This window comes from Ciona robusta, chromosome 2 (genome assembly GCF_009617815.1).
Source record: "Ciona robusta chromosome 2, ASM961781v2".
Classification (NCBI taxonomy): domain Eukaryota; kingdom Metazoa; phylum Chordata; class Ascidiacea; order Phlebobranchia; family Cionidae; genus Ciona; species Ciona robusta.
Window position 1 is genome coordinate 8,621,540 of NC_143236.1, and position 25,856 is coordinate 8,647,395.

Sequence of the window (25,856 nt, forward strand, 5' to 3'; positions counted from 1 at the left end):
CTAACTTTGTTCGAAGCATATTTGTTTCTCTAATTATCGTTCCGTCTTTTGCATGGGTCACTTCATATGCCCACGCATTGTGTGCAGTATAAGTAGCCATCTAAGCCTGTCGCCTTTACCTCGAATTCTCGTAACTACTTAGACAAGGCAACCATAACGATACTGCGGGACAATAACAGTTAAGAGGTGGCTAAAATACCCGCGTACGGAAAGTGAAGTCAACGTAATTGGCCTCTGAACTCAAAACGATTTCCCTCCTATTATACGACTACCGGACAATGTAGACTTTATGACGTATAAGCGCCTGACAAAGCCACGCCTTCTGACGTCATAATAGTTAATTCAAACCTGCAAGTCAAACACAATCGTGGGTCGAATCGTCGCGTTTTTCTTTTCCCGTTGCTACATTCATGTTGTGTTTGTACAACCATGTGCCTCACTCAAGTTACACTACTGAACCACTACCAATGCGCTATAACAAGCCGTATACAGATTTAATGAAACATTACACCGTTACTTCGATAAAAGACGAAACGCAGAACTATTCGAGCTAAGTCTGGTGTTCTGTTGTCGTTTTCCCGCTTTATATCAAGGCTGTAAGAACGCTGTACAACGCTGACACAAACCAAACAACTACTTTCGCTTACGTTGCTTGCTTGTTTACTGCATAGATAGATCTCTTAACGCTGTTACCGTAAACAAGTTCATACAATATACATAATATTTACATGAATTTGCTAATATGTTCGAGTCTCTATAGTAAAATCCCATTTTAACAGCGGTTTATCCTACGGTTTAACAGGCGCGCTTTTCAACTCAGTATCTTTCTACACCTTTTACCCAAAGCGTTTTGAACGAATGTAGTTTTGCCGGTAATTCCCTCCTATTCGTTGCTTTAATAAATTGATTTTGCCAGTCGTGTTCGAAAGTGAAAAAAACAAAATATGTTACCATATAGCGCACGCATAGGTCGCCTACCGCTAACACTGCGCCCCGCACCCTTTTAATTGACTTAACCTACTCTACAGGCTTACATAGCTCATGGTGCATGCCGACAAACCTATTTTGCCACGGCTACCACATTATATATAGAGTATATCACTACGGGGTGACCTGCGTTTCTCCATACTTCCTTGAGTGTTTGTTCGGTCACATTCGCCATGTATCAGATGATTCTGACGTTTACCCCATTGTGATGTAACAACGTGGGTAGTTACGCACATTTTTACGCAAAAATAGAATAAATGAGAATGGGGCCAAGAAACCCATCCTTTTTATACCCAAAATTGAAAATACACCCTTTTATTACGTCACAAGGCCGAGTTTCCGCACGATCGACGCGCGACGTTTTCGAATGGAATGTGACGTCATAGTACTATGCCAATCACGCCGATTATTCAACTAGAAAGATAATTTTGTTCTAAGGCAAAGAATGTTAGTTTTGTAGTTATTTTACACGGAGATCTATTACTGCACCAAAATACATTATTGACGTCATTTGACGTCATAATCCACTGTAATAATCGCTGTTCTTTCGTCACGGAGCTTTAACTTTCAAAGTTATTAATTCAAACCCAAAAATTAAAGTTTATTTAATTCAATTTCAATTTTCCAACTTTATTACGAAATACGTTTTAGGTTAAAGTGGCTATTCATATCGTATACGAGTTCAAATATTACTTTATATTCTACGGGATTTAAGCACAACAGCTAACATTTAATATGTTTATACTAACGTACGCCTGATGCTTAAAAACATCTTATGGCCCAATACAACACTAAAGTGGTAACCTAATGTACCGTTAGCACATAATATCTCATATATGTCTCGAGTTTCTCAAGTTTTATACAAACATCTTAAGTTTTAAACAATGAACAACGCTTTTATGGAGTTCTGAGCATAGCGCAGGCCTACGCGTAAGGTTATAAAATCTTATGTACAAAAAAACTTTTAACAAAACTTTTAACAAAAAACTTATAAAATCTTATGTACAAAAAAAGTTTAACTACAGTCAACCACGCCCGATTACTAGGTGACAATAGTCAGCATATAAGAAGCTTCGCAAACCTTATATAAAGATAAATCAATATTCAAATCCACACGCATTGCCTTTGTGGAATCTTGCTTAAATAATTCAAAACCAAATTCGTCTTCACTGCACTCGGCTTTACCGCGAAAATAGACCTGTTGATGGGATCTTTGTTGACGTGTTTTGCAATTAAAATCTCATAAACAGCACTGAACTCTACTAAAAAATATTGGCCCAATTTATTGTAAAAAAAAGAAATATTTAATGACTATTACGCTGATATTGACCTTTTTGCTGCTTCAAATATGATCGTCGTTACTCTGGTTAAAAAATAGGTTGTGTGCATTTTAACAAATATGTGAACTTCGGCAAAAAGGAACAAAATTTTTCCTAAAATGACAAACGGGTTGACGGTTACTTGGGTTTATTCGGATGACCCAAGAAACCTGATGTAGCTATCAACACGACTATGTTGGCTTTATTTAAAATGCAACTGAATCGTTGCAACTGTTTATACTGACAGTAATAGCATTGATCTATTCTATATGCACCGAATATTACAACAGCTAAATCTTATATTTAAGGAGTAAGCAATCTTTTGCTGACTGCAAACGAAATTCTCTGCTGACTGCAAGCCAAATCGACAGGTAAACAACAAATAACACATCCGTTTGTATACCTCGTTGTATGTCATTTCTAAATCCTTGCACAAGGTTTTGCAGCTAAAAGGTGCAACATACAATCCTGACAGCGGGCATATGGTAGTACTGCGTACGGTCGTGAGGGTAACAAAGATGCAAAGAAAGCCTATTATAAGGTAACGCTATAATATACGTATACGTTCTTTACTACATGTGGACACATAATGTATACCAAGCAGGAGGTTTCGTTCTTAGTATAGCTTATTTATTAGTCCTATAACTATACTCCTTCATCATATTTCAGCTCAGTTTGGCTTATATATCAGTCCCCAACTACAACTCTTTCAACGCGGCTTATGGCTTAGTTTTTGGTTTATTATGCCAACTTCAAAGTAAACAATCCCTTTGATATTTAAATATTTCATAAAGAGCTAATAGTTCTCGCCAATACACAAGGGAAAGTCGATTGGTGTATTTTTATTCCAATTTTCCTCACAGAGATCATTTACTTAATTTGCGTTTAAATGAAAAGATGATCAAAAAACCAATAACGCTTGAATACAACTAGTTTTATTGTGGTTTAGTGGAAGATACATATAGTAGAGTGGAAGAGGACGGGACACCTTTAGCACATAATATCCAAGTATCCAAATCGTGTTAAAAAATTAACAACGATCTATGGAAGTCGTGAGGAAATGGTTTTATAAGTCTATGATTTTTCTTTGTTTACTACCAAATGAAAAATCTAATATAAATCTGTCCTCTTTCCCTACCCTACTATATAACATATGTTTTATTTATCTTTTTGAATACCATAGCCAATGAGAAATGGTCGATTAAAACATTGAAGAAAGAGAACGTAAACGCAAATTAAAACAACGAAGCCCCGCTTACGATTTACCAAGTTGGTAACATTGTGCTGGATTTCAAGAATTGAATTCAATACAAAAGTTCTTGAGTATAGAGGGAAGATATGATTCAAATTTCGATGCAACGGTTGTAAACAAAAGTAACTGTACTGGTGCTATGAAAATTTAGACTTAATAAGTTTCAATGTAACTTTATTCACGCGTGTCGGACAACGAGACTGATTACAACACGGCTGTATTTAATACACGCGGCAGTTAGAAAAACTTCATTTTACCGCAAGGTAGCGTACTGTCTCCACCTCCTGTCGGTAGCGTGAATTTGTCGCGCAAAATATTTCACCAAAAAAATCTGGCGTCTTCAATTCTTGTACAAATACAAACTACCACAGTATGTCTTCCATGCGTGACCTATACAAAACCCGTAAAATTAAAATTAGATTTTATTAAACTCTGGTTTGTTGTTGTTTGTGTTAAATTAATTCGTGCCCATTATTAACCACTCAACCACGAAGCGCGGCACCACGATTTTGATTGTTACTTAATTCAATACCCTACGAGCCTTTTATGCTTGCTTTTTTTTTCGTATTCTCTCGTTTTTTTAAATTTAATCAATGTATACTGATTGCTCTCAATTTTGAATTAGAAAAAAGCAAGGTTCTGTGTGATATCATAAAGTCTTACTTAATGCGTGTAGTATGTTTACAACAACAGTGTTCTCACATGTGAAGTGAGTAGCGTCAACTCTATTTTGTACATTTGGGTTAAATACGTATAGATCTATTCTATAAACCAGAAAGTAACTTAGAAACTGTAAAACGTAAGTTATTTAATTCTTTTTTGTCAGTTTTTAGTAGTGAGTATGCATTATTAAAAGGTTTTGTTTTTGAGTTGTTTCGGCTCAAATTGTTAATTTTCTATATCACAGTTTACAGCAACTAGTTTCGGCGTATTTGTTAACAAGTTATATTAAATGATTACAGTGTGAATGTAAATGTACCCTACATGTAAATGTACCCTACACCAAGTGTGAATGTAGTGTTCTAACTGTTAGTTAAGCCATAATGTAGGGTAATGGTAACAAGTCAGCTCTAGCCCAGGATCAATGATCGTGTGTCACGCTATAGGATCTCACTTATATAACCTGACCATAGAACACACTATGGTGTAGAGTGATGGACCAACTCTGATTTACATCCTGAGCCTTATGGTATACCTCACCAAGATATAATGAAATGTAAATTGAACGTAGAGTATTCTTAAGTGTCATTGTACCCATGATGCGATTACTTCTGCTTTTTACATTAATTTGTTTTCCATGGTTAAAGAATAGAAAACCATACAAACAATGAACCATCCTATCACTGTGTGTGTTGTTTAATTAGAACAAAAATTTAGTTTGTACTGTGTTATATCAGATTACTTTTGCTTTTCATAATTGAATTATAAGTAATATAAATATGAGATAATATTTTATTGATTTCTTTGATTGAACATTAGTTTATTGGATCTCGTTGAATAAAATTCCTGCATGTGAAATAGATATGTCTGTGATAAAAGTAATTGATACATTATAGCTTAGTTTAATGCCTCACAGCTCATTAACCTTTGATTAACCCATGAGAAATATCAGATAGCATGTTTTAGTAAATGGCTTTGTTGGCACAATATCAAGTCAAAGTTACATGTAAGAAGATATGGCTAAACATAAAATATTTAGTAGTGAAATTGACAATTACTCTATTGGCAAATGCAACATTTCAAAGATGATTTTGACTCCTGCCAAAATATCAATATAGAATTTAGAGTTATTTTAATCGGTCAAAATATCCAATATTGCAGTCATTCCAAAAATATTTTCCCAGAATGTAATTTGATGCAGAGGCTTTACTCTTGGGAGAAATAACTTATATCCTTTCCCTTCCCTAAGGTGCAGTAACTGTTTCACTTTTAATGGTCACTATTCATCTATTACACAGCTGTGTCTGACACTTTATTGACTCAGTAGGACTGTATTTGATCTTGGTTTTATGGACTCCAAAGATTTTTATATTGTTTGCATATCAACGTCAATGTTGTAGTTTAATATGGAAGTTTCCACGGTTACCAAAGCATTTAGATTTTTTATTATATCTTACAGTAAAAAGACCTCTTTAGTTAAAACTAGTTTTGTAGACTCATAGAATACAACAAAATGTTAAGGTTTATTGTGCTTGCTTATTGCTTATAAAGAATCTGTCAAAGTATCGGATGACTATAAAGTTTTGAAAAGCTTGCGAAATTTGGTGAATGTGTACTTAAGAGTGTTAAGACGTTTACAAACTATGAAAATGAATTGTTTTTATCATGGATGGAATACTAGAAATGTATAATGTAAATGTATTGCAGAATATTAGAAATTATTGTTGTAGGTATACAAACTCATGGTGTGTTTTATGCAAAGTTTAAATCATAAAGTCTGAAAGTAAACCTTTCTTGTATAATGCACTGTATAATGATGGAAATAAAATTGGTAGATAGAATATAGTTTATGTTTAAACGGATACAATCTAGTTGTAAGCTAGCATTTGAGTTTTTTGTTAATCCTGGTTATTGTTCTGTAGTAAATGTATCTGTTTATATGAATGGGAAATCAGATCAATCAGATGTCAGACACATTTGATTTTAATCCTACATTGATTAGATTATGACCGTCTGCTTTGCTAGAGCCGCCAATTCAATTATAACAGGACGTTAGGAAGTAAAAGAAATAGGTTAAATCTTCTTAACGATACGTAATCCATTCCTTTAAGCCAGGATAAATAATAAAATAAACAAATTGTTTTCAAGTTGAAATCATATTGAAAAAAATTGTGTAAGAAGTTTGAATGTTTGTTTTTTTACAGATGTTTTTATTGGTACATTGTATCTATAAGAGCGTTGTGCCGTATGTCGTTTACCGTTAATTCCCGTCTCTACGCTGTTTAAAATCTATCTAGAAATAGATTTGTTGTGGTCCTTAAAAGCCGTTTCCTGGATAATTACCCAGGATTTCCCCTTTATATATATATAAAAGGGTTGGGGGGAGACGGGACACCTTTAGCACATAATATCCAACTATCCTGATCGTGTTTTAAACAATTAACAACGGTCTATGGGAGTCTTGAGGATACGGTTTTATAATTCTTGAAATGTTCTTCGTTTACTACCAAACGGGACAAGAAAATAGAACATCACATTGTACCTCATTCTACTATATATGCTAAGTTGTTTGGTATTGCTGTTCCGGAAGTTATTGAAGCGATAGTTTCCTGTATGATCAAATCGAAATATGCAATCGTTGTATGTGTGTCTATAGGGCTTGTGATCGTTTACATTGCAGTCAATAACTCCTTAGCGGTGATTTAAAATGCAACGTATGTATTATATTTGTTTATACGTATCAAATAACTAATATAACAGAAATATCAACTACAAATCAACAGTCGTTACGCATTACAATACGTTATGGGCAAAAACTACATAAGTAAAAGTCCACATGGCCACCTTACAATACAATAATAAACGCACATGTAGTTGTTTTCAATTAAACCAAATTAAGATTTAATTGAAAGACAAATGTGCATTAAGATACGTAGATTAGATTAATTAAAACAAGCGGCGGGATCTGACATCCAAATGAAATGGTTAAAACACGTTATATTACCAATGCCTAATTTATTGCAAGTTATTCCTATTTGTTATAAATCGTTAACCGTAAAATCTAAACAGGATAAATGGTCTTCATATTAATATTAAATGTTTTGGTAACTTTGTAAATTGAGCTGTAAAATCTAAACAACATTCATCGCTTGCAAACCCGGAGTTTCCGCTGCATCCAATCAGGATTGCAGAAATAGAATTTTCGACGACGCCCATCTTATTCGACCTTTATAAATTTTTCATGCGATTTCCTCAGCGTAGCTGTAGCGAGGCACTTGGGACGTTGTAACGACATTGCAAACCTCAACTTGGGTCTCAAGGTTCAGTTTGAGTGTGTTTTATACGGGCTTGTAATTCGCCTTATGTTATTAAACTACAATAAGCGTATGTTGCTAAATATGTTGTTCTTCGTCGCTAAGCTTATGCCTGGTTTTTGTGTAAATTGGTTATAAAATTGTCGGTGCTTATAAATTCGAGCATTTGTAATTAATAGTTATATTGGTGTTTATAGTTGCATTTGTAATATCGGTTTCGTTAGTAAGTACTTAGATATACGCCCTAATATATTTGTATTACGACTTATGTATTTTGCTCGCTTCTTTTATATAAAAGTCGTATCGGTTTCCCTCTGTATGAACTAACTATCGAAAGGTTTATATCGCCCATATGTATAGAAGTTAAATTACTCTGTAACTTCTGCTACTAGGCTTAGTTTAAAATCAATTTTTATCTAAAATTGTTAATTTGGTTCCAATTTTTCGTATGGCTTTCGGCAAGACTTTAACGTTGATAAAAATAAACGTTTTAAACCCGGTCATTTGACTCTACAGAAGTTATAACTATCTAGCACTTGACACCATAAATAGGATGCGTCGTTCAGCGTTCAAGTAACATAAGTAGTCTGCACCTGTTCGTAGAGATGAGGCGTCTTTCTAACTGCATAGGCCTATAGGGTGTTGGAGGGTTAGAGTGTAATAACGCTATGTTGTGTGCAGGATGTTGGTGTGAATGGGATGTGATGCTAAAAACAATAGAAAAGGATGGCGGGTCGTTTTCTGTGGGCTAGTTTTAAAAGTTGTTCCTGGAGAGTGTGTAGTCGAACGGCGTGGCTCAGTGGTTGGACGCTTGCGTTTATGGATAGCGTGTTCCATGCTTGGTACTGATAGGGATAATAATAGGCGATGTTTTCTTGGGCAAGATACTCAAAAAGCATTGCTTCAACCAAGTTTTCACTGAATGAATTGTAACACCCTGCTGGTTGTAGAATAAATGCGCTAACTCTTGCCTGTATCTCAGGTCCCATGTTGTGCTTTATTGTGCCATATTGTATTTGTATAGAACCTCATCCATATAGTACAGAAATAGAAAGTCCAAAACCACACAGATAGGAAGACATGTTTCTGTATTCGCTCTTGTTTGATTTATTGCCTTGTTGGATCCCACACAACTTTGCAGTTGTTAGCGGCGTCTTCGTCGCCATTAATTAGATGTTGCCCGCTTGCCAATTTAGCGACGCTTTTGTTGCAAACGATTACAACTCCATAAAACTGCTGTAAAACTTATTTAGAAGGAATTTTACGGCTTCCCCGTAGATGGTTAGCTACATTAAATGTTTTAATCGAACATTTTACGCTTCAGAAGAACTAACATTCAGTGTGTAGGTTATAGGCCAAGTCGGAGAAATAGGATTTTTGTTCATTGTAAAGTGCGAAAATATGCAGAAAACAAGAATATAGCCTAACTAATGGTTTAGAAAAGAAAGAAGGAAAGAAAAAAGACTAAGAGGTTCATCACTCTTTAATCAAATATATTTTTGTTTTTATATTTAAACGGCAAGAAATTGGCGGAATATATGTCTCACTGTTGGGACTTGATTTTTGTCCGCCTCGTATTTAGTAGCAGTCTCTACTTAGTTGTAATGCAACTAGAATCTTTCAACGGTATGAGTGCTAGGACAGGGCCAGATTTACAGAATATATAGATATAGTGGGGTGGGGGAAGATGTGACACCTTTAACACATAATACCCAAATAGCCTGATCGTGTTTTAAACAATTAACAACGGTCTGTGGAAGTCATGAAGATACGGTTTTATAATTCATTGAATGTTTTTTGTTTACTACCAAATGAAAAGAGAAAACTAAACGAAAAAGTGTCCCATCTTCCCCCACCCTACTATATCAGAGTTATTTGTTTGGGTATTTTGTAACAATAAAAAGCGTTACAAACTAAGTCAGTTTTCAATATGTCGTTTATCTTTCAGTTAAAACCTTTCAAGCGGTCGTAAGTGTCATGTGTGCACATATTATTACATTACATACGATGTTTCAGACATTACAGGCAATATATCCAACCTTTTATAGCCGTGTGTAAACGCCTAATTTATCAAGGTAATGATTGATCCGGCTATGTGTTTAATTTCCGTATCTTAACAGTTTTAGTTTGCTCTGCTAGGCTAGTCACGTCTTAAAGCTTGTATGTCCTAAATGCGTTGTTTGAGTATGGGTTCGACGTCTGAACCAAAGCCTTTGAAAACATAAGAACTACTGCTTCTTGTTACGTGGAAGGTAAATTAGCCGCCATATTGTGTCCAAAATAATCCAAATGCGTTGTTTGAGTATGGGTTCGACTCGTCTGAACCAAAGCCTTTGAAAACATAAGAACTACTGCTTATTGTTACGTGGAAGGTAAATTAGCCGCCATATTGTGTCCAAAATATTACAGCGGGTGTCGGGAAAATACATATTTTTTGGTGATTTAATTAAAAACTTAGAACTAAAACTTAGACCCGAAATTTGTAGAATTCATGGGACCCACAATGGCGGCAGTTAGACTACTCGGTGTTTCTATGACTGGCTGGACCTTTCCCTCTTGTGTGTCGGTTCTTTGAAGACAAATTTCGCAATAAAGCCGATTGTTACGGATTAAAGGCGGCATCGTTAGCGAATAATGCCCATTGTGACGTTACAATTTAATCAAGAATTTGTGTATCACGTTTGCTGAAGCGTGGAAAGTAATGTAATCAGCATTCAAGTGCAAAGTCTGGCTTACGGCTTACTAAAGCGAATTATGTAATAGATGTACTCTTGATAAGAGACCGTGTAATTAAATGAAGAGATTATGAAAGTCTTGTAGCAGATCCGTCACGTTTTTTATCGTGTTTGAGCAGGGTGTCATTTTCGGTACCATGAAACTTTAAATCCGAAAAATCAAAACGACTAAATAGGTTTCCTGGTAGTTGAGGGTTATAAGTAGTTCAAGGTCCATTTGTGGGTTAGGATTTGTCAGCTTTAAGTTTGAAGATTTACGTTTGCGGCTTTAAAGTAACGTAGAAGAAGTATAACCTTCACTTTTGCATCTTGTTTTGCCAAAATAGTCTGGACCATATCTCTAGATAATGTCAATCTTACAACAAAGAACATCCGGTGTCGATTTGCTTCATGAATTTATTATTAGATGAGAAAACTGACAAGACTTCTTCCGTTGCTTTGCATTTTGCATGTTTACCATCCACTTTGGAAATAGCGTTTCTGTTTACTTAATTAACGAGACCCTTGAAGTCCGGAGTCTAAGCCGGGGTTGTTCGGAGTCTATGCCAGGAAATATCTGCTTGAAATGGCTCTGGTTTGCCGCGAAACTTTCACTAATTGGCCATAATTTATAGAAAGGATTCGGTAGCTGTTGTGTTGAATTTGTATAATACTCGGTTTCTTAATTTGGTGTGCCACCAAAAGATCCGGAGGACCCAAGTGTACCGTGAGCCTAAAATGCTAAAGAACCACTGCTGTACATAATTAGAACCGTATATACGAATATAGCAAGGCGAGGAAAGATGGGGCACCTTTAACACAGAATATCCAAATATTTTGATCGTATTTTAAATGAATGAAAGGGTGTTCTATCTTTCCCCATCTTTTTCACAGTAATGACTTATCTAGTCATTCAATTCGTATTTCAATTTATAGGAAGTCCCCCAGCGTGGGCGTTAAACCTTCACACCTTTGGTGTTTAGCAAACATTTGTGTTTGTGCTTTGTAGCCTTTGTGCGTGCGTACGATTCAACAAGTACTTGTAAAATGCAAACACGACCAACCCAGTAGGTTTGTTATTCAGAGTAGAAACAGTGGCTGTTCTTTCCACTTTAGATGCAAAATAGACGCCAACTGTGCACTTCAGGGAATGCGGTTTTGAGTTACATATACAGCACAAGCCAGTTATAATGACTCGTGACAGACATAGACTTGTTATGGTAGTGTTTGTTTAATAGCAACCGAGCATTATTCAAAATTTCAAACTTCTCTTTTACATTATACAGACAGGGCCTATGTATATACTTTCAGTATTTGTATAGATAGTACTGCGGGGTAAGATGGACTACAAACTAGAACGATTAAGCGAATTTAAACATGGACCATCTTACCCCAACCTACTATATCTAAATCGAACGGTTTTATATCTGTTTATATCAGCTGCTATCTAACGTTAACTTTCAGGTATATTTATATTCTTTTATAACGTATTCTAATTCCCCGCATTACAGGGTATAAACTGTGATAGCATTACCGTGTTGTGCTGTTTACTGACCCGCATACCTCCGAAGCCCTAAGTGCAATAAAAAATGAAGCCAACGTACTAAAACGTAAGTATTATACTTGTAATGTGTATTGTCTTGTCATTTGGGCATGCTTTTATACAAGCTCTTATTTCTAATTTGAAAGATTTGTAAAATTAAAGTTATTTATATGTTTCAAATACGTCACTATATTAGTGTTGACATTTTGCGTGTTTTATTCCAAAAACATATCATTAAGATTGAAGATATGGAATTGTTGTATATTAGATTTTATATAGTGTACAGTTTGTATAACCCAGTTGGTAGTTCTATCATTATTTTATTCTCACACTTAAAAGGGTCGTTATCGAATATAAGCATTCAGTGTGCCAGTCTAATTAGCGTCGCTTATTTGAGCTCATGGGCCCAATTAAAATGCCTGGGCTGTGACGTAGTATTTTGATCTCATTTATTCAGTGAATTGAAAGGAGTCAGCTACACAATGTACTTGACTTTGACGAGAAGTCGTTTAAGTTTACATTCCAGAGTTCTTAAGTAGATAGACAAAGCTTAGTTCGTTTGCTGCTACAGTTGGATACATTGGCACCAGTTGTTCAGTGTAAGCAGACAATGGCAGATAAAGGAACGAATGATGGATTCGTATTCAAGAACCAGAACACAGATAATCGACGAGGTTGATTATGACATCATAGAGAAGGACAGAGAAACGCTAGATACAGTGCAGCGATTTTGATTGTGTTTCTACTTTAAAACTTTCGTGACAGTTATATTTTTACCTTGAATAATTTTCATTGTTGTAAAAACTGTTAATTTTGTGCCGCCCATTCGTGTAGTTGATGTTCTTTCTGATAACGAAAACGAAGGACTTTATTTAAAAACAACGTGACGAAGGCTTACGACAAAACAACAGTTTAAAAACGCGAGGTATAATATACGCACAACTTGAGTATACATAACATAACTTTTTAGTCTCTTTTGAGTGCGGTAGCAAATATCAAATAATGCACAAGAAAAAAAGAGGGGTTTTAGCGGTAAAACTGCAGTTGTTTAAACAGGCTTATTGGTAAAACATAATTCCACTAACATTTCGGTCAGGTTAAAAGCTATTACTCATATAGTAGGGTGGGGGAAGCTGGGAAACCTTTAGCACATAATATCCAAATACCTTGATCGTGTTTTAAACAATTAACAGTCTGTAGGAGTCGTGAGTATACGGTTTTATATTTTTGTTAACTACTACATGGAACGAGAAAATAAAATGAAAGGTGTCCCATCTTCCCCACCCTGCTATACATGCAGCATTACCACTTGTGGTCGTAAAATTTAGAAACAAACAGATTCAACGAATTGTTACCAACGTAGTTTCGCACTAGAGTAGAAGTAGGTCTTGTTGTTTCGCACATCTAAAGTTGAAAAGGATTTCGAGTAAAAAAAACTCAACACCGCAAAGCCAGATCGTAGCTCTTATTTCGCTGATGTTGCTACCAGGTGACACGTAGGTAATATTCAGTAAAGTGGGGGCGGTTAGCGTTAGCATATAAACCCGTATTTCCTAACCGTGTTTTTAACAGCGCTTTTAAAGGGTCGCTTGCTGGAGAGATTTGTGCGCGGTGTTAGGTAGTTGTTATAATAGTACTGTGGGAGTTACAGTATCTAACACCCGTCTTCCAGAGCATATAAAACCTGTATTTCCTAATCGTATTTTAACAACGCTTTGTAAAGTCGCCCATTTGGTAGCGAAATGGATGTGGTGAATTTTATTAGGACAATGATTTGTCTGCCACACGACGACACCTATTCCGACTTACAAAGCGCTTTATTTTATAAAAGTGAGATAAAAATAAAAGACGTCGCACTTTTTGTAAGTTTTATAGTCTTAAAGTTTCCTATTCTCCTGTGACCCACTTTCGAAGCGTCGTTGGAACTTTTCCAGTTTTATCTTTACATAGCTGGGGAGGCCTATAAAGTGAGGGTGTTTATTACCGGGAGGTGTCTAATGAAATGATTTTACAATTCACTACTGGGAACGTTTATATGGAAGTCGATTTCCGAAATAACCAGACAAATTCCCGAGACACTGAGCACCAGACTGTGAGCATTAGAGAGCCTTTGGACCTTACAATTCGGCTTTTGAAAGGAATTTTCTGATGTTTTAATTGATGAAGGATAGAAAGAGAACAAAGTAAGGCGTGTTGTTTACATTCAGTAAGGTTCGGATTTACTTTAGGAAGCTTTAGGTGTGGTTGTAACAGTTGGTGTATAATTTAACATAACAATCTTTACTACCCATAAATTAAACGTATAATTTGCATCGCTTTTTATTTTAGTAGACAGTTTAGGTTAAGCGTATTAAAAGGCACTTTGATACGATTGGTGTTTTGTTTGACTTTATAATCTATAGCCTATACTGCCCATAAGACAAAACGTAACGTTTGTATCGCTTTTTCGTAGGTAACTAACGTTAAGCCTATATACTAAAATGCAACTTGCTATCTTTGTATAAACACAGCATAACTCCCGTAGACACAACTATTCCGTGGGCGTAAATTTTGTTAAAGGGGGGAAGCAATTGAATTCCTGTTGAGTGTAAACGTGGCTTAAAATCGCGACGAAGTTTGTACGGCGATTGTGATTCACTAAGATAATGACGTCACCGGACGTTTTCCCTGACCACCCTCGCTTTATGGTCCTTAACTAAGCAAGTGGTCATTCTAGTGTCCCTACCACCACGCACTGTGAGTGGTAGGCTACCAGTCATTAAAAGGGTTTGAACAGAAAACCGCACGATTTTGTGTGTGTGGAATATTAAGAAATTGCAGGCAAAGTTTTTAAGGTTTAAATTTATAGCAGGTCGGGTCGGGGAAAATGGTTCTTATTTTCATTTTCGTTGCGACTAAAAAATAGATCGTTTTCAATTGTTAAAAATAGGATTTGGAAATATTGGATATTGTGTTCTAACGGTATCCATCTTACCCCACAATGCTACTACTGTATTTATGATTCAGAAAGTTGAAACAAATGCAGCTTTAGGTATTTTATTTTGCATAGTTATATTTTTACCTATTAAATCAGTTTTAGGTCAGTAAAATATCGTAAATCAATGGAAAAGACATTGCAGGTTCCATACCCAAATTTTCTGTGTTACGTTTCATATTATAAGGCCACAAATCCAACTCTGGTTAAATCCACATGAAGTTTTTGTGGTTAAACTTAAGATTTCAAATAAAAAGCATTGAACACGTGCCAGTGAGTCACATAGTCACTTAAGGATGTTTACACAGCCTTTGCCTTTAAGGGGTCGGTTGCTCTAAGTTTATATCAAGATAAAATTAAAGACCTTAACTATATGATATATATACTATTTTTTTTTATATAGTATGGTGGGGAAGATGGGACACCTTTTATTCTATTTTCTTTTCCCATTTAGTAGTAAACAAAGAACATTCAAAGAATTATAAAACCGTATCCTCACGACGACTATAGGCCGTTGTTAATTGTTTAAAATACGATCAGGATATTTGGATATTATGGGCTAAAGATGTCCCATCTACCCCTACTATACTATAGAACTTGGTGTAGAGTAAATATTCTTACAAGCTTACAGCATAGGGCATAGGGCGAACTTTTTAATGTTTTTTTGGGTCGTATTTTGGGACCCTTTAAAATAGAATTTTCTTTTCCGAGTAAATTATTTTATACAACGATCAGAACACCCCGTTCTACAATTAATCGAACGCCGTGAACAACTAACTTCATTCTGATCTATAATGCATTAAGTGACGTCACACATCGATATTAATCACAGGATTGTTGAAAGGAGTTCACACTCGAACGTTGCCGCGCTAGAGGTAACGTCGTTAGTGACAAGTTAACGTAGGGCTGAGGTGGTAAAGTGATGACATTTGTGTATTAGTTAGTGAAACAAGATTAATAGCAGATGAAGTTATTGTAGTGGTCATGGTGTTGTTGTCATTTAGGTTTGTATGGTTTAAAACCTTATGGGGTAACTGTGTATAATTGGTATTTAAGAGCTAGAATTTGTTCGGTTACTTGTTTTTTGTCGACTGAGGGTCTAACCTTGGTCGAGCTCTCAAGGGATGATCTCTCAAACCATTAAAACCCTTGTCGCCTACCTTCGGGGAAGCGACAGGCTTCAATATCAGGTTCTTGGGGTAGTACCCTTGGTGTTGGGGTAATGGGTAGCTTTGCTTGTCTAATCACATGTCCCCATGGTTTACCTTGCAGTAGCACGCTTATAGATTAGAATAAAAAATGCATAGTTTCCAGTTAAAAGAGTTTGCCAAATGTAGGGCTAGCCAAAGGTTTGAGGTTGTATACAGTTTGCAACGTAACCACTACCGTAGACCGTAGAATTAATGGGTGACAATATGACAAACCTGAACTGTTGTGTCTGGATAAATACCACATTAGGGCGGGGGAAGATAGAACACATTTTGTATTCTACTCGTCCCAATTAGTAGTCAACAAAAAGATTCAAAGAATCATAAAACCGCATCCTCACGACTCCTATAGACCGCTGTTAGTTGTTTAAAAAACGATCAGGATATTTGGACATTATGTGCTAAATTTGTTCTTTCCCCTACCCTACTATTATGCAACAATGACTTGGGAGGGAAAGTTTGCTCTTGTTTAGAATTTGTATCAATAATGTTACAGCCCGCCACCCATGGTGTAAGTTATTACTTTTTCTACAGAAATTAGACAACACACTGTGCAAATGATACAAGCGGAATATATTAGGCAAAGAAAAATACCCGGAATATAATCGAAGTGGGAATTCCGGTGGAAAGTAATCAATATCGGTAAGTCTGTGATATTTATAACTTGATTGCGTTTCGTATTGACCCAGTTTTTCGCTGCGAGCAATCTTAATGCTTTTTATGCATGCTGTAAACAAAACATTACACACAGTTATAAGAACACAGGTCATATTACTATGTTCTGTTTCTACCTAAAAACTTATAACTCTCTAAAATAGGTTTGTTTTACGAACTATTTTTGGAAAAAATTAATTGTTTTGTTGTTTTTTTAAAATTTTTTAACTGTTAGTTAAGTCACAAATTAGAAATTAACATTTCCCCCCTATATAAATGTATTTAGAAATAATGTTTCAGTTGTTTATTACACTAATATTTATTACACTATTTTGTTTGTTATCGTTTTGCTTTTGTCGATACAATTTTGGTAGGATCTAGCAAAGAATTTGCTTTAAATCTAAAAAGTATGTTCCTAATGCTTGTCAATCAGTTTCTAAAGTGGTTATTAAGCCTAAACCTCTTGTCAACTTACTCGTTTGTTACGTCGCCCGCTGTTTTAAAGAGCCAACCTACGTCACAATGCCCTCTGTTCAGTCACAATGCTTATCAGCAGACAACTGGCCTATGAGAGGCGACGATTGATTTGATTTTCCCGCGTTTTCTTAGTAGCTAGATAACGTGGACTAATTCTACAAACTTTGTTAAGTCTCCTTTTATCCTCTCCCCCTTAGCTAAATATCACATTATCTACTCATACTGATAGACAGGAATGAACAATAATATTCTTTGTTAAATTTAGCCTAATTTATCTTAAAACGGTTTTAAAATTCGCGTCAAAACTAAATATTGGATTATTGCGCTCGTTATCACCAACTAGCGACTGTAATACGATGTATGTTGTGTATATCGGACATTAGTTGTTTGTTTTACAAATGCATAAAATCTTAGTTTTAGTATATGTTACAATTCGTCGTGGTGTTTTGGGTAGTAGTCTGCCCTTAACTCCAAAATCCTTAGCTTGCCTCCCCACAGGACCTCGCCCTTATAGAGTAACCTGTTATATAATGATACAAAATCGTAACCAAGCTGCTTAGTATTCAAACAACGTAAATGCAATTCATGTTGTATCATTCGTTTATTATTTTTTTATTTTAACCCTTGACCCATAATTCTGACCACAACATATATTTATGACATCACAAAGGCAGTACCGCGACGATTCGCGTTAGGTTTATAAAGCTAAGCGGCGGAAAAGGCAGTAACATCCGGTGCTATGCTGGGCGACCCCAGACTAAACTATGTTTGTAAACCACACTCGTAATAAGGGGTAGGAGCTTTTCAAATGTTATTCCCAACGTTTATATATGTTTAACATAGGATGTGGAACGTGGAAGTATTTATAATAATGACTTCAGGCTAAACTAGGTTCGTGAGCAACACTTATAGTGATTGGGAACTTCCTAAATAAAGTAGTATATACTTTATATATGTTTGTATATGTTAAACTTGGGTTGTGAAATGATTTTACTTCTCACTTTAAGTTTCGTGACTTATATTTTTGCTGGCAAGCGTTGTTTCTGCTTTACGTAAATGTTGTATCAGGTTGGGGTAAGATGGTCCACGTTTTTAATATTCCTATTCGTGGGTGAATAAGGAATATTTACAAAGTTTTATTACCGTATTTCTTCGACTTTAAAATGAACTTGTTGATTGTAAAAACACGATTAAGAAAATATGGGATATTGTGTGCTATCCATCTTACCCCCTATTACTACATTATTAGGCAGATATTTCCAAATGTGACATCATCAATGGGATTATTACGTCGACAGTTAGTCCAGAATCGTCTCGCGTACTTTCCTGACGTCACTTTCAGTTATGTCTTGTCAATCACAATGCCGTATCTGACGTCACAGGCGCCCATTCACAGTACGACACCACGGGAATCATAGTAGCGAGGCGCCTTCGCGGTTACGAGGGTTATGTCGCACCCTACGTATCTAAACAGAACTTAGCGGTGACTGAACTTAAGTAGGAGCTTCCTGTTAGGAAGTAAAACCCCAATTTCCGGGCAGTATAAACAAATTATCTAAGATATTACAGAATTGAGGTTTTGCAGCAAAAGTTGCATTAGATAATTTTTTGCAAGATTAAATTAATTGAGAGGCAAAGATATTTTAGATATCTAGGTATTGTAATTTGAAAGATTAGTTGGTTTGTTACGTTTTGTTTAATTTTTCTGAAAAATAGTTACATTTTGAAAATAGTTACACTTTTGGTCGTTTATTTTGCGAACCGGTACACCATTTGTTGTTTATCCCACAAACGTACGAAACAATATATGGTTAGAACGGCAAGATACGCAACAGCAAAAGTTAATTTCTAAAACGATACATATATTTGTTACTCAGCAGGTGATTAAAAAATAATTCTGAGTTATAAAATTAGAAATATGTTTGCTAAAATGTAAAATATTCGTAATATCTATAAACGTATCATTATTTCAAAAGGGTAATTAAACGTAGTATAAATAATCAAAAAGTAATTGAATATAATTATAACGTTAGCAATAAATATGCTTGTTGAACTGTAAATTACTTGCAGTATTGGTATACGTATATTTGGTTCGAAAGTAGACGATGTTCCAGACTTCTGGTTGAATCATCGTGTTTGCCTTGGTGTTACAGACGGTGGAGTTCAAATGATTAAGTTGTTATGGCAATATTTAGCTCTTATTACGTTTGATCGACGTTAGTTTAACGAGGATCGGCTAGAGATAACAAATTGCGCGTCGAAATTGGACGATTTCTCAGGTTATCAGATATTTGTCAGTAATTTTAATCTATACGGGTGAGGTTAAACAGCAAGGCACGCCAGAGGCCTGGAATTTTAGGTCAGAGTTGCCTCATTACCCGATTTCTCAACAATTAGTGGCATGTATTGTCGAAAATGACGAATTGCTTTCGCAGAATGCATGTTGTATATTTCATGATATATCTATATTGGTTTAAAGTTTTCACGCCCAGCCTAATTCATTTAAAAGCTAAATTCCGGTTTGTACACCGCCTATGGTTACTGCTTCATTAATTCCAAAACTGTCTTACGAAATTGGGCAAGTCTCGCAGCAAACGTATAATCCATCAACTTAAATAATAGTTGTTAGTGGTTTTGCTCCACCACCTTCGAGATCGGACAGAAATTCGAAAACAACAAACTCGCGATCGTCTTTCCAAATACGGCTCGTACATTTTCTCACGATGCTACCTCAATCTAGCGTTCCTCTAAAGGAAAGATGGAGGTTGTATTTCGTTTCAAGTTTGACTCATAGCGTTGTCATTGAAACCGAGCTTAAACCCTGCAGCATAAAGCGATGTGTGTACAGTACAATAAAGTATGTATCAGTTAGTTGCATTAGGTAGAAGTTTGTACTTTTTTTATTTTTTTCCCATTTAAGTTATTGTGTTAATAACATATACAACGTTAAACGATAACTCGTATTAAAGTATGTAGAAATGTAGGGCAGTTAGTTGCATGAAGAGGAAGTATTTTTGTAATCTTTCCAAGTTTAATGTAACTTGCCTAAACTTTGCAACTTACGAGTTATTCTTTTAGTATCGCCACTAATGTTAAGCGATGACCTGTAATTAAACATGCAGTGTAAGTCCCGTTGCTTTAAGTGAAAATAGAATTAGCGGAAGTGGGAGCTGCTAATTTCTACGGAATAAATGCAAAGAAATTTTAAACATTAGCACGATCGGGTAACACTATAGCGGTTATGGCGTTTAAATCAGAAACGGCGAAAATCAATTATTTTGTTTGTTTTTATAGCCCATTGTGTTGATTTTTGTTGCTAAACGGACACGATGACTTGCATATTTATGTCGTGACGTCATTTATTGCTACGTCATATAAACGTGGCAAGTTAGGTCTGTGAAATATCAGCTGAAGTGTGGCATGTCTATTAGTGGTCGCTATATCTGGTTATCGCGGTAATTATAACTTGTAAGCCATGATGTATATGAGGGTGGGATAAGTGAAGTTTCTAATGAGCACATGGGGTGTTAATTGTTTAATAAACGTTAAAGCGTCTGCAAATTAGTATATAGTAGGGTGGGGAAAGATGGGACACCTTTTCATTCTAAGAATTATTAAACCGTATCCTCACGACTCTCATAGACCGTTGTTAATTGTTAAAATACAGTTAGGACTTTGGGATATTCTGTGTTAAAGGTGTCCTGTTTTTCCCCACCCTACTATATATTACTGTAGGGTAAGATGAGACACCTTTGTCACATAATATTCAAATATCCAGATCCTGTTTTAAACAATTAACAACGGTCTATGATTCTATGGGAATCCTGTAATACTCGTTTATGCATGGTAGGTTGGGGTAAGATGGTCCATGCCTTATTCTCTTTTAAAATGTTTGACAGTTATGTTGATTTAAACTCGCAATCCAAAATACCCAACCAATATCGTTAGACAAGCGCTAGCTCAACTTACGTGTTTGAAAATTTTAAATGGGGTCGCAAAACGGGGTAGTCGACAATTCTCTATATGCAAATTCATAATCTAGAATCCAAAGCCAATGTCGTTAAAAAAAGTGTTAATTCCACTTAGCAGGTTTAACTGTCAATCATTCTAGATTAATCCAGTTTTGTCTTGATTTCAAATTCCGGTTAATCGCATTCGGTTGAATGAAAAGTAGCTCAGATTTGAATACACTTACATTCGAACCACGTATTGCACAAGTCGAAGTCATATAGACATAAATTAATTTTTTTTCTTTAATCTTTTCGATGTAAAGTAATATCAGATCAATCTAACTCAGACAAAACCGACATCGACTTAAAGTATTAAGCGCAGTTATTAAACGCAGGTGTCTGACCACAAACGACGTAGTTTATGCTGAACAGACATCATACCTACGTCATCAACTATGTCAGATATATAAGACTGGGATTTAATGGGCACGTATATGTTAATGGGCACGAACATGTTCAATCGATCTTTATTTGTCAAACAGTTGTGTTTTGCGGGTTTCTGCAGCATTAAAACACAACTTCAACCGCAAGCTGATATCTGAAGTACAGACTGGTACGCAGCCATCTCGTTTGTAGTTATAGAAATCGCTAGCACAATACTCGTAAGCTGGCAGGAGGTGTATGAAACCGAACGCCCGTGTTATAACGACTGTCGTTGCTCCGTCACGCGAAGATTAATGAGTTAAATTCATTCGTAAAATAAGGTTTCGAATTTTATTATTGTGAAATATCGATAAATACTAGTTAATAAAAGTCAGGAAGTTCCGATTTATTGTTATGTCTATATTGTCCTTATAGCGCGCTATCGGTCACAAAACAAACAAAACGTCTTTCAGACCAACTTCCGCTGACTATTATCTTACCCTTGAACTAAACATTGGAGATACTTTAGTTTGCCGCTTGAACTAAACATTGGAGATACTTTGGTGTGCCGCTTGAACTAAACATTGGAGATACTTTGGTGTGCCGCTTGAACTAAACATTGGAGATACTTTGGTGTGCCGCTTCTTTTATTTAAAACTACTTTGTTGCACCGCTGTAAATTTCAAATATTGTTGTTCTGTAAGTTGTAACTATTTAGGGGCTGTCCCGGTAACTTGCTAACGTGTTATATTAACAACCTGGTTACTACAAGGGGTTTCGGGGTAATGAGCTCATTCTGATCCAAGTCCTAGCCCCCTTGCGTTCCACGCTGTAGGGCACCTGTATTTAGTAGGGTGGGGGAAGATGGGGCATCTTTAGCACATAACATCCAAATATTCTGATCGTGTTTATACAATTAACAACGGTCTGTGTTAGTCGTGAGGATACGTTTTTATTTTTCTTTGAATATTTTATGTTTACTACCAAGTGTGACGAGAAAATGAAATAAAAAGTTATCCCATCTTACCCCACCCTACTATATATTACATATTGTATGGAGATTGTTGCTTTTCAATATGGGTACCCTGATTGTGGAGACCTGAAATGCGGGTGCGTCAAATAAATTTGTCGGAAGAGATGATTATATGCCTGACAGTTGCAGTTTATTTAGCATTGTTTATCATGTCTGTGTATTTTAAGGTGTTATGGTTAAAGTTAATTAGGAAATTTAAATAATGACGTTGCAATGTTGTGGCAATGGGAAAAAAACAACGTCATCATGACTAAGGTAAAATATCTTATATATTATTACGTGATAATGTCTTAATCGATTTTCGTTTCTTGAATAAGACGAAGCAATCGCCCTTGAGGTGTAATATCTGTAATGTGAATGCAAATGAAACATTTTAGTTTTTATATTGGATGCTTTGAAAACCTGTCATGTGAAAAGGTGATTGTAAAATAAAGTAGATTGTAATTTCAACGTATGTTACCTTATATACGGGTAACGGGCCAAATCAGACCTAAATCCAAGGTTCTTGACAAGGACCTCACTCACATGTTGAATAAAATACGTCATATCAATTTTTTTTATAAATTATTTTAAACATACTTTGTCTAATGAATTATATTCAATTTCATAATTTATTTTTCATTTTCAAGGTTTCTAACTATTCTAAAAATACAAATAGAATAACTTTATAATATATGAGCGAACTTTGAAATATCTATTTGTTGTTTATTTCCTCACAGTGTAAATATTTACGTTGCTTTAAAACTTAAAACTGGTTGGCACAAATTAAACTTTAAGGTTTGAACGAAAATTGGCCAAAAGTAATTTATCTGTTTTTTTATACACCTCGTGCTCCTTTACGAGTAACCACGTATATAACTTTGTGGATGATTGTTTTTGCATGGCTGATATTTTGGACAACCCATTAGTGGCCATTGGGTTGGAGCAATTACCGTTAAGTGTCTTGTCTAAAGACATACACGCATATAGAGACAGCAGATAAACTCGCCTGTAGATTGCGCTCATATGCGGATCGTATTTTGGCTTACAAGTCACCCGTGTTCACCCGAAGCCGATGTAACTTAATATCATATGTTTATGTCTTGAAATATACCCGTGTGTGAAATCTATTTTAAAACTCCCTGTTTGTACAAATATATAAGATATCTATATCAACTGTAACAAATTACGCAAGCCTGACCATGGAGATACCTTGTAAGGCAGTGGTTCCCAAACTTTTTTTTCACCCGGCGCCACTTGAGCTATTCAAAATGTTTGCGGCGCACTTAGCCAAAGGTCTTAGAAATAAAAACGCATTTTTACAGTTTTATCGTGTATTTTAAGATTAGGCTCGTTTAAGCATATGAAACTTAAGCATATGAAAAGTGTTGTATCACAGTCTGGACATGATTATTGCAAACCGAAAGAAATAATTGGCATTGTTACGTAATATACAAATCTACTGTACAGATAGAAATGCGAAAACAAACTTTTTAAATTTTATTATTGAACAAACACGTTGGATTTTTATATAAAACAACAATTTATATTGCAATAAAATATTAATACAAATCAATTATCTCGACCATGCTAAATTGGAAATGTTTCTGCAAATTTTCACGGCGCACTTGACGAGTTGCGTCGGCGCACTAGTGCGCCGCGGCGCCCACTTTGGGAACCGCGGTTGTAAGGTATTTATGGTCCGACCCTGATTTGGTGATTTAGTTCTCATAGAGTTTTGCGATTCCTGTAAAAAAACAGTAACAAACACAAATCTTTGTTACGTTTTCGTAATACCAGATCCATATCTATATCAAAGACGTAATAATCATATTTCAAACAAGAGAGCAATGCTTGCATATTCACACACTTTTTCGCCGCTTTGATTTTGATTGATGGCCCAGAAAATGAAACCGTAAACCATGAGAGCGAGTATTTGACTAAATCTGCCAAAACAAACTTTTGCCGAATCGTCTGAACTTCAGGGTTCTGCAATTTGTTGCCGAATTTTCTGACTTCTCAAATTTCATTATAAATCCACGCACACTGTAATTACCGCACTTGTAGTCGACGACTTGGATTTATATTGTGTTGCTGCTCTGGTCGCATCTGTAATAACTGATAAGGTATGAATTTATTTTAATGTTTTTATTTCTTTGAAAAAATTATTGTTGTCTTAGATCAGATTTTTTACTTCTAATACTTTATACACATGTAAGTTTTTACTAATACTTTAAATTTATTATCTTATTGTGTATCTCGTTTTAGTTTAAGACCGAGTTGATCATTTTACCTGGGTATTTTCCAAATGGTTTTAGCTTTAGCTTTTTTAGCTTTTTTATGTTAAGTTTAACATTCTGTGGTATTTCAGTTTATGATTTAATATTGTTTAATATGTGCGACGATGAAAGAGAAATAATAAAAGATAACGAGTCTGGGTTAATAATGCACTGTCTTGGCGTCTTCAATGCGTATTAGATAACTATACCAAAAGTGTATTGACACACACCCCGAAATAACTAAATTAACATGTTCGAGACGCATTATTAAATTAAGGTGTGGACACGCTCATATAATAAATAAAGGGTTTCAGGTTCATTAACGTCTAAAATTACTGCTGTAAAGATTTCAATATACATATAGTAGGGTGGGGGAAGATGGGACACCTCTAGCACATAATATCTAAATATCCTGATCGTGTTTTAAACAATTACTAACAGTCAAGAGGAATCATGGGCATTTAGTTTTATAATTTCTTGAAAGTTCTTTGTTTACTACTAAACGGGGCGAGAAAATAGAGGTAAAAGGTGTCCCATCTTTCCCCACCCTACTGTATATATAAATAGGTTAGCCCGATATAGTTCGATACAGAAGCAACAAATTGATATGTTTGACCAAGAAGAGGAAATTAACTTTATAGGTTTAAGTTTATTCACGTCCAAAATCACCGGGTTCTTAATCTAAAAAAAATATTTTTGGGGGAAATTTTAATACGTAGTAGTAAAAGATTAAAACCAACTTTATCGGCTATTTGACGATCATCGTCCGAATAGCTTAAAGTTACCACTATTGTACAAAGAATTGCACAAATGCGCAGCAAAGCCTATAAAAGGTAACTGCTATAAAGGTTTTATTAAACGGAGTTTAATTTTATCAGTCACTAATTAAAACAGGCCCTATTTAAGTAAAGGAAAATATTTGTATTTATATTTTTATCATAAATTTATTTTTTAGAAGCTTTCTATTAAAAACAATTAGAATTTTGATTTTAAAATAATCCATATTTCTCTTCTCCTGTTGCGTCATAATAATACAGAATGCAACGCGTCGTCGAATAGCTGTTTCAGCATTGTTACGTCACGAATGCAG

At 35.4% G+C, this 25,856-nt stretch overlaps 1 protein-coding gene across 2 annotated transcripts in view; it reads left to right on the plus strand.

Annotated features, from left to right (window-relative positions):
* Nucleotides 1-4,338: 4,338 nt before the first annotated feature.
* The window catches only part of LOC149740915 (neuron navigator 3-like), a 53,792-nt gene continuing 32,274 nt past the window's right edge, over nucleotides 4,339-25,856 (plus strand). The window contains exons 1-3 of one of the 2 annotated variants that reach the window (XM_089873452.1): nucleotides 4,339-4,357; nucleotides 11,758-11,856; nucleotides 16,506-16,613. Coding sequence is in view for 1 of the 2 variants with exons in the window: in XM_089873448.1 (XP_089729574.1) it covers nucleotides 22,722-22,763 (42 nt within the window). In the remaining variant the exon portion in view is untranslated. Of the gene's footprint in view, nucleotides 4,358-11,757; nucleotides 11,857-16,505; nucleotides 16,614-22,668; nucleotides 22,764-25,856 lie in introns of those variants that run through there. The other variant, XM_089873448.1, reaches the window with a different exon arrangement.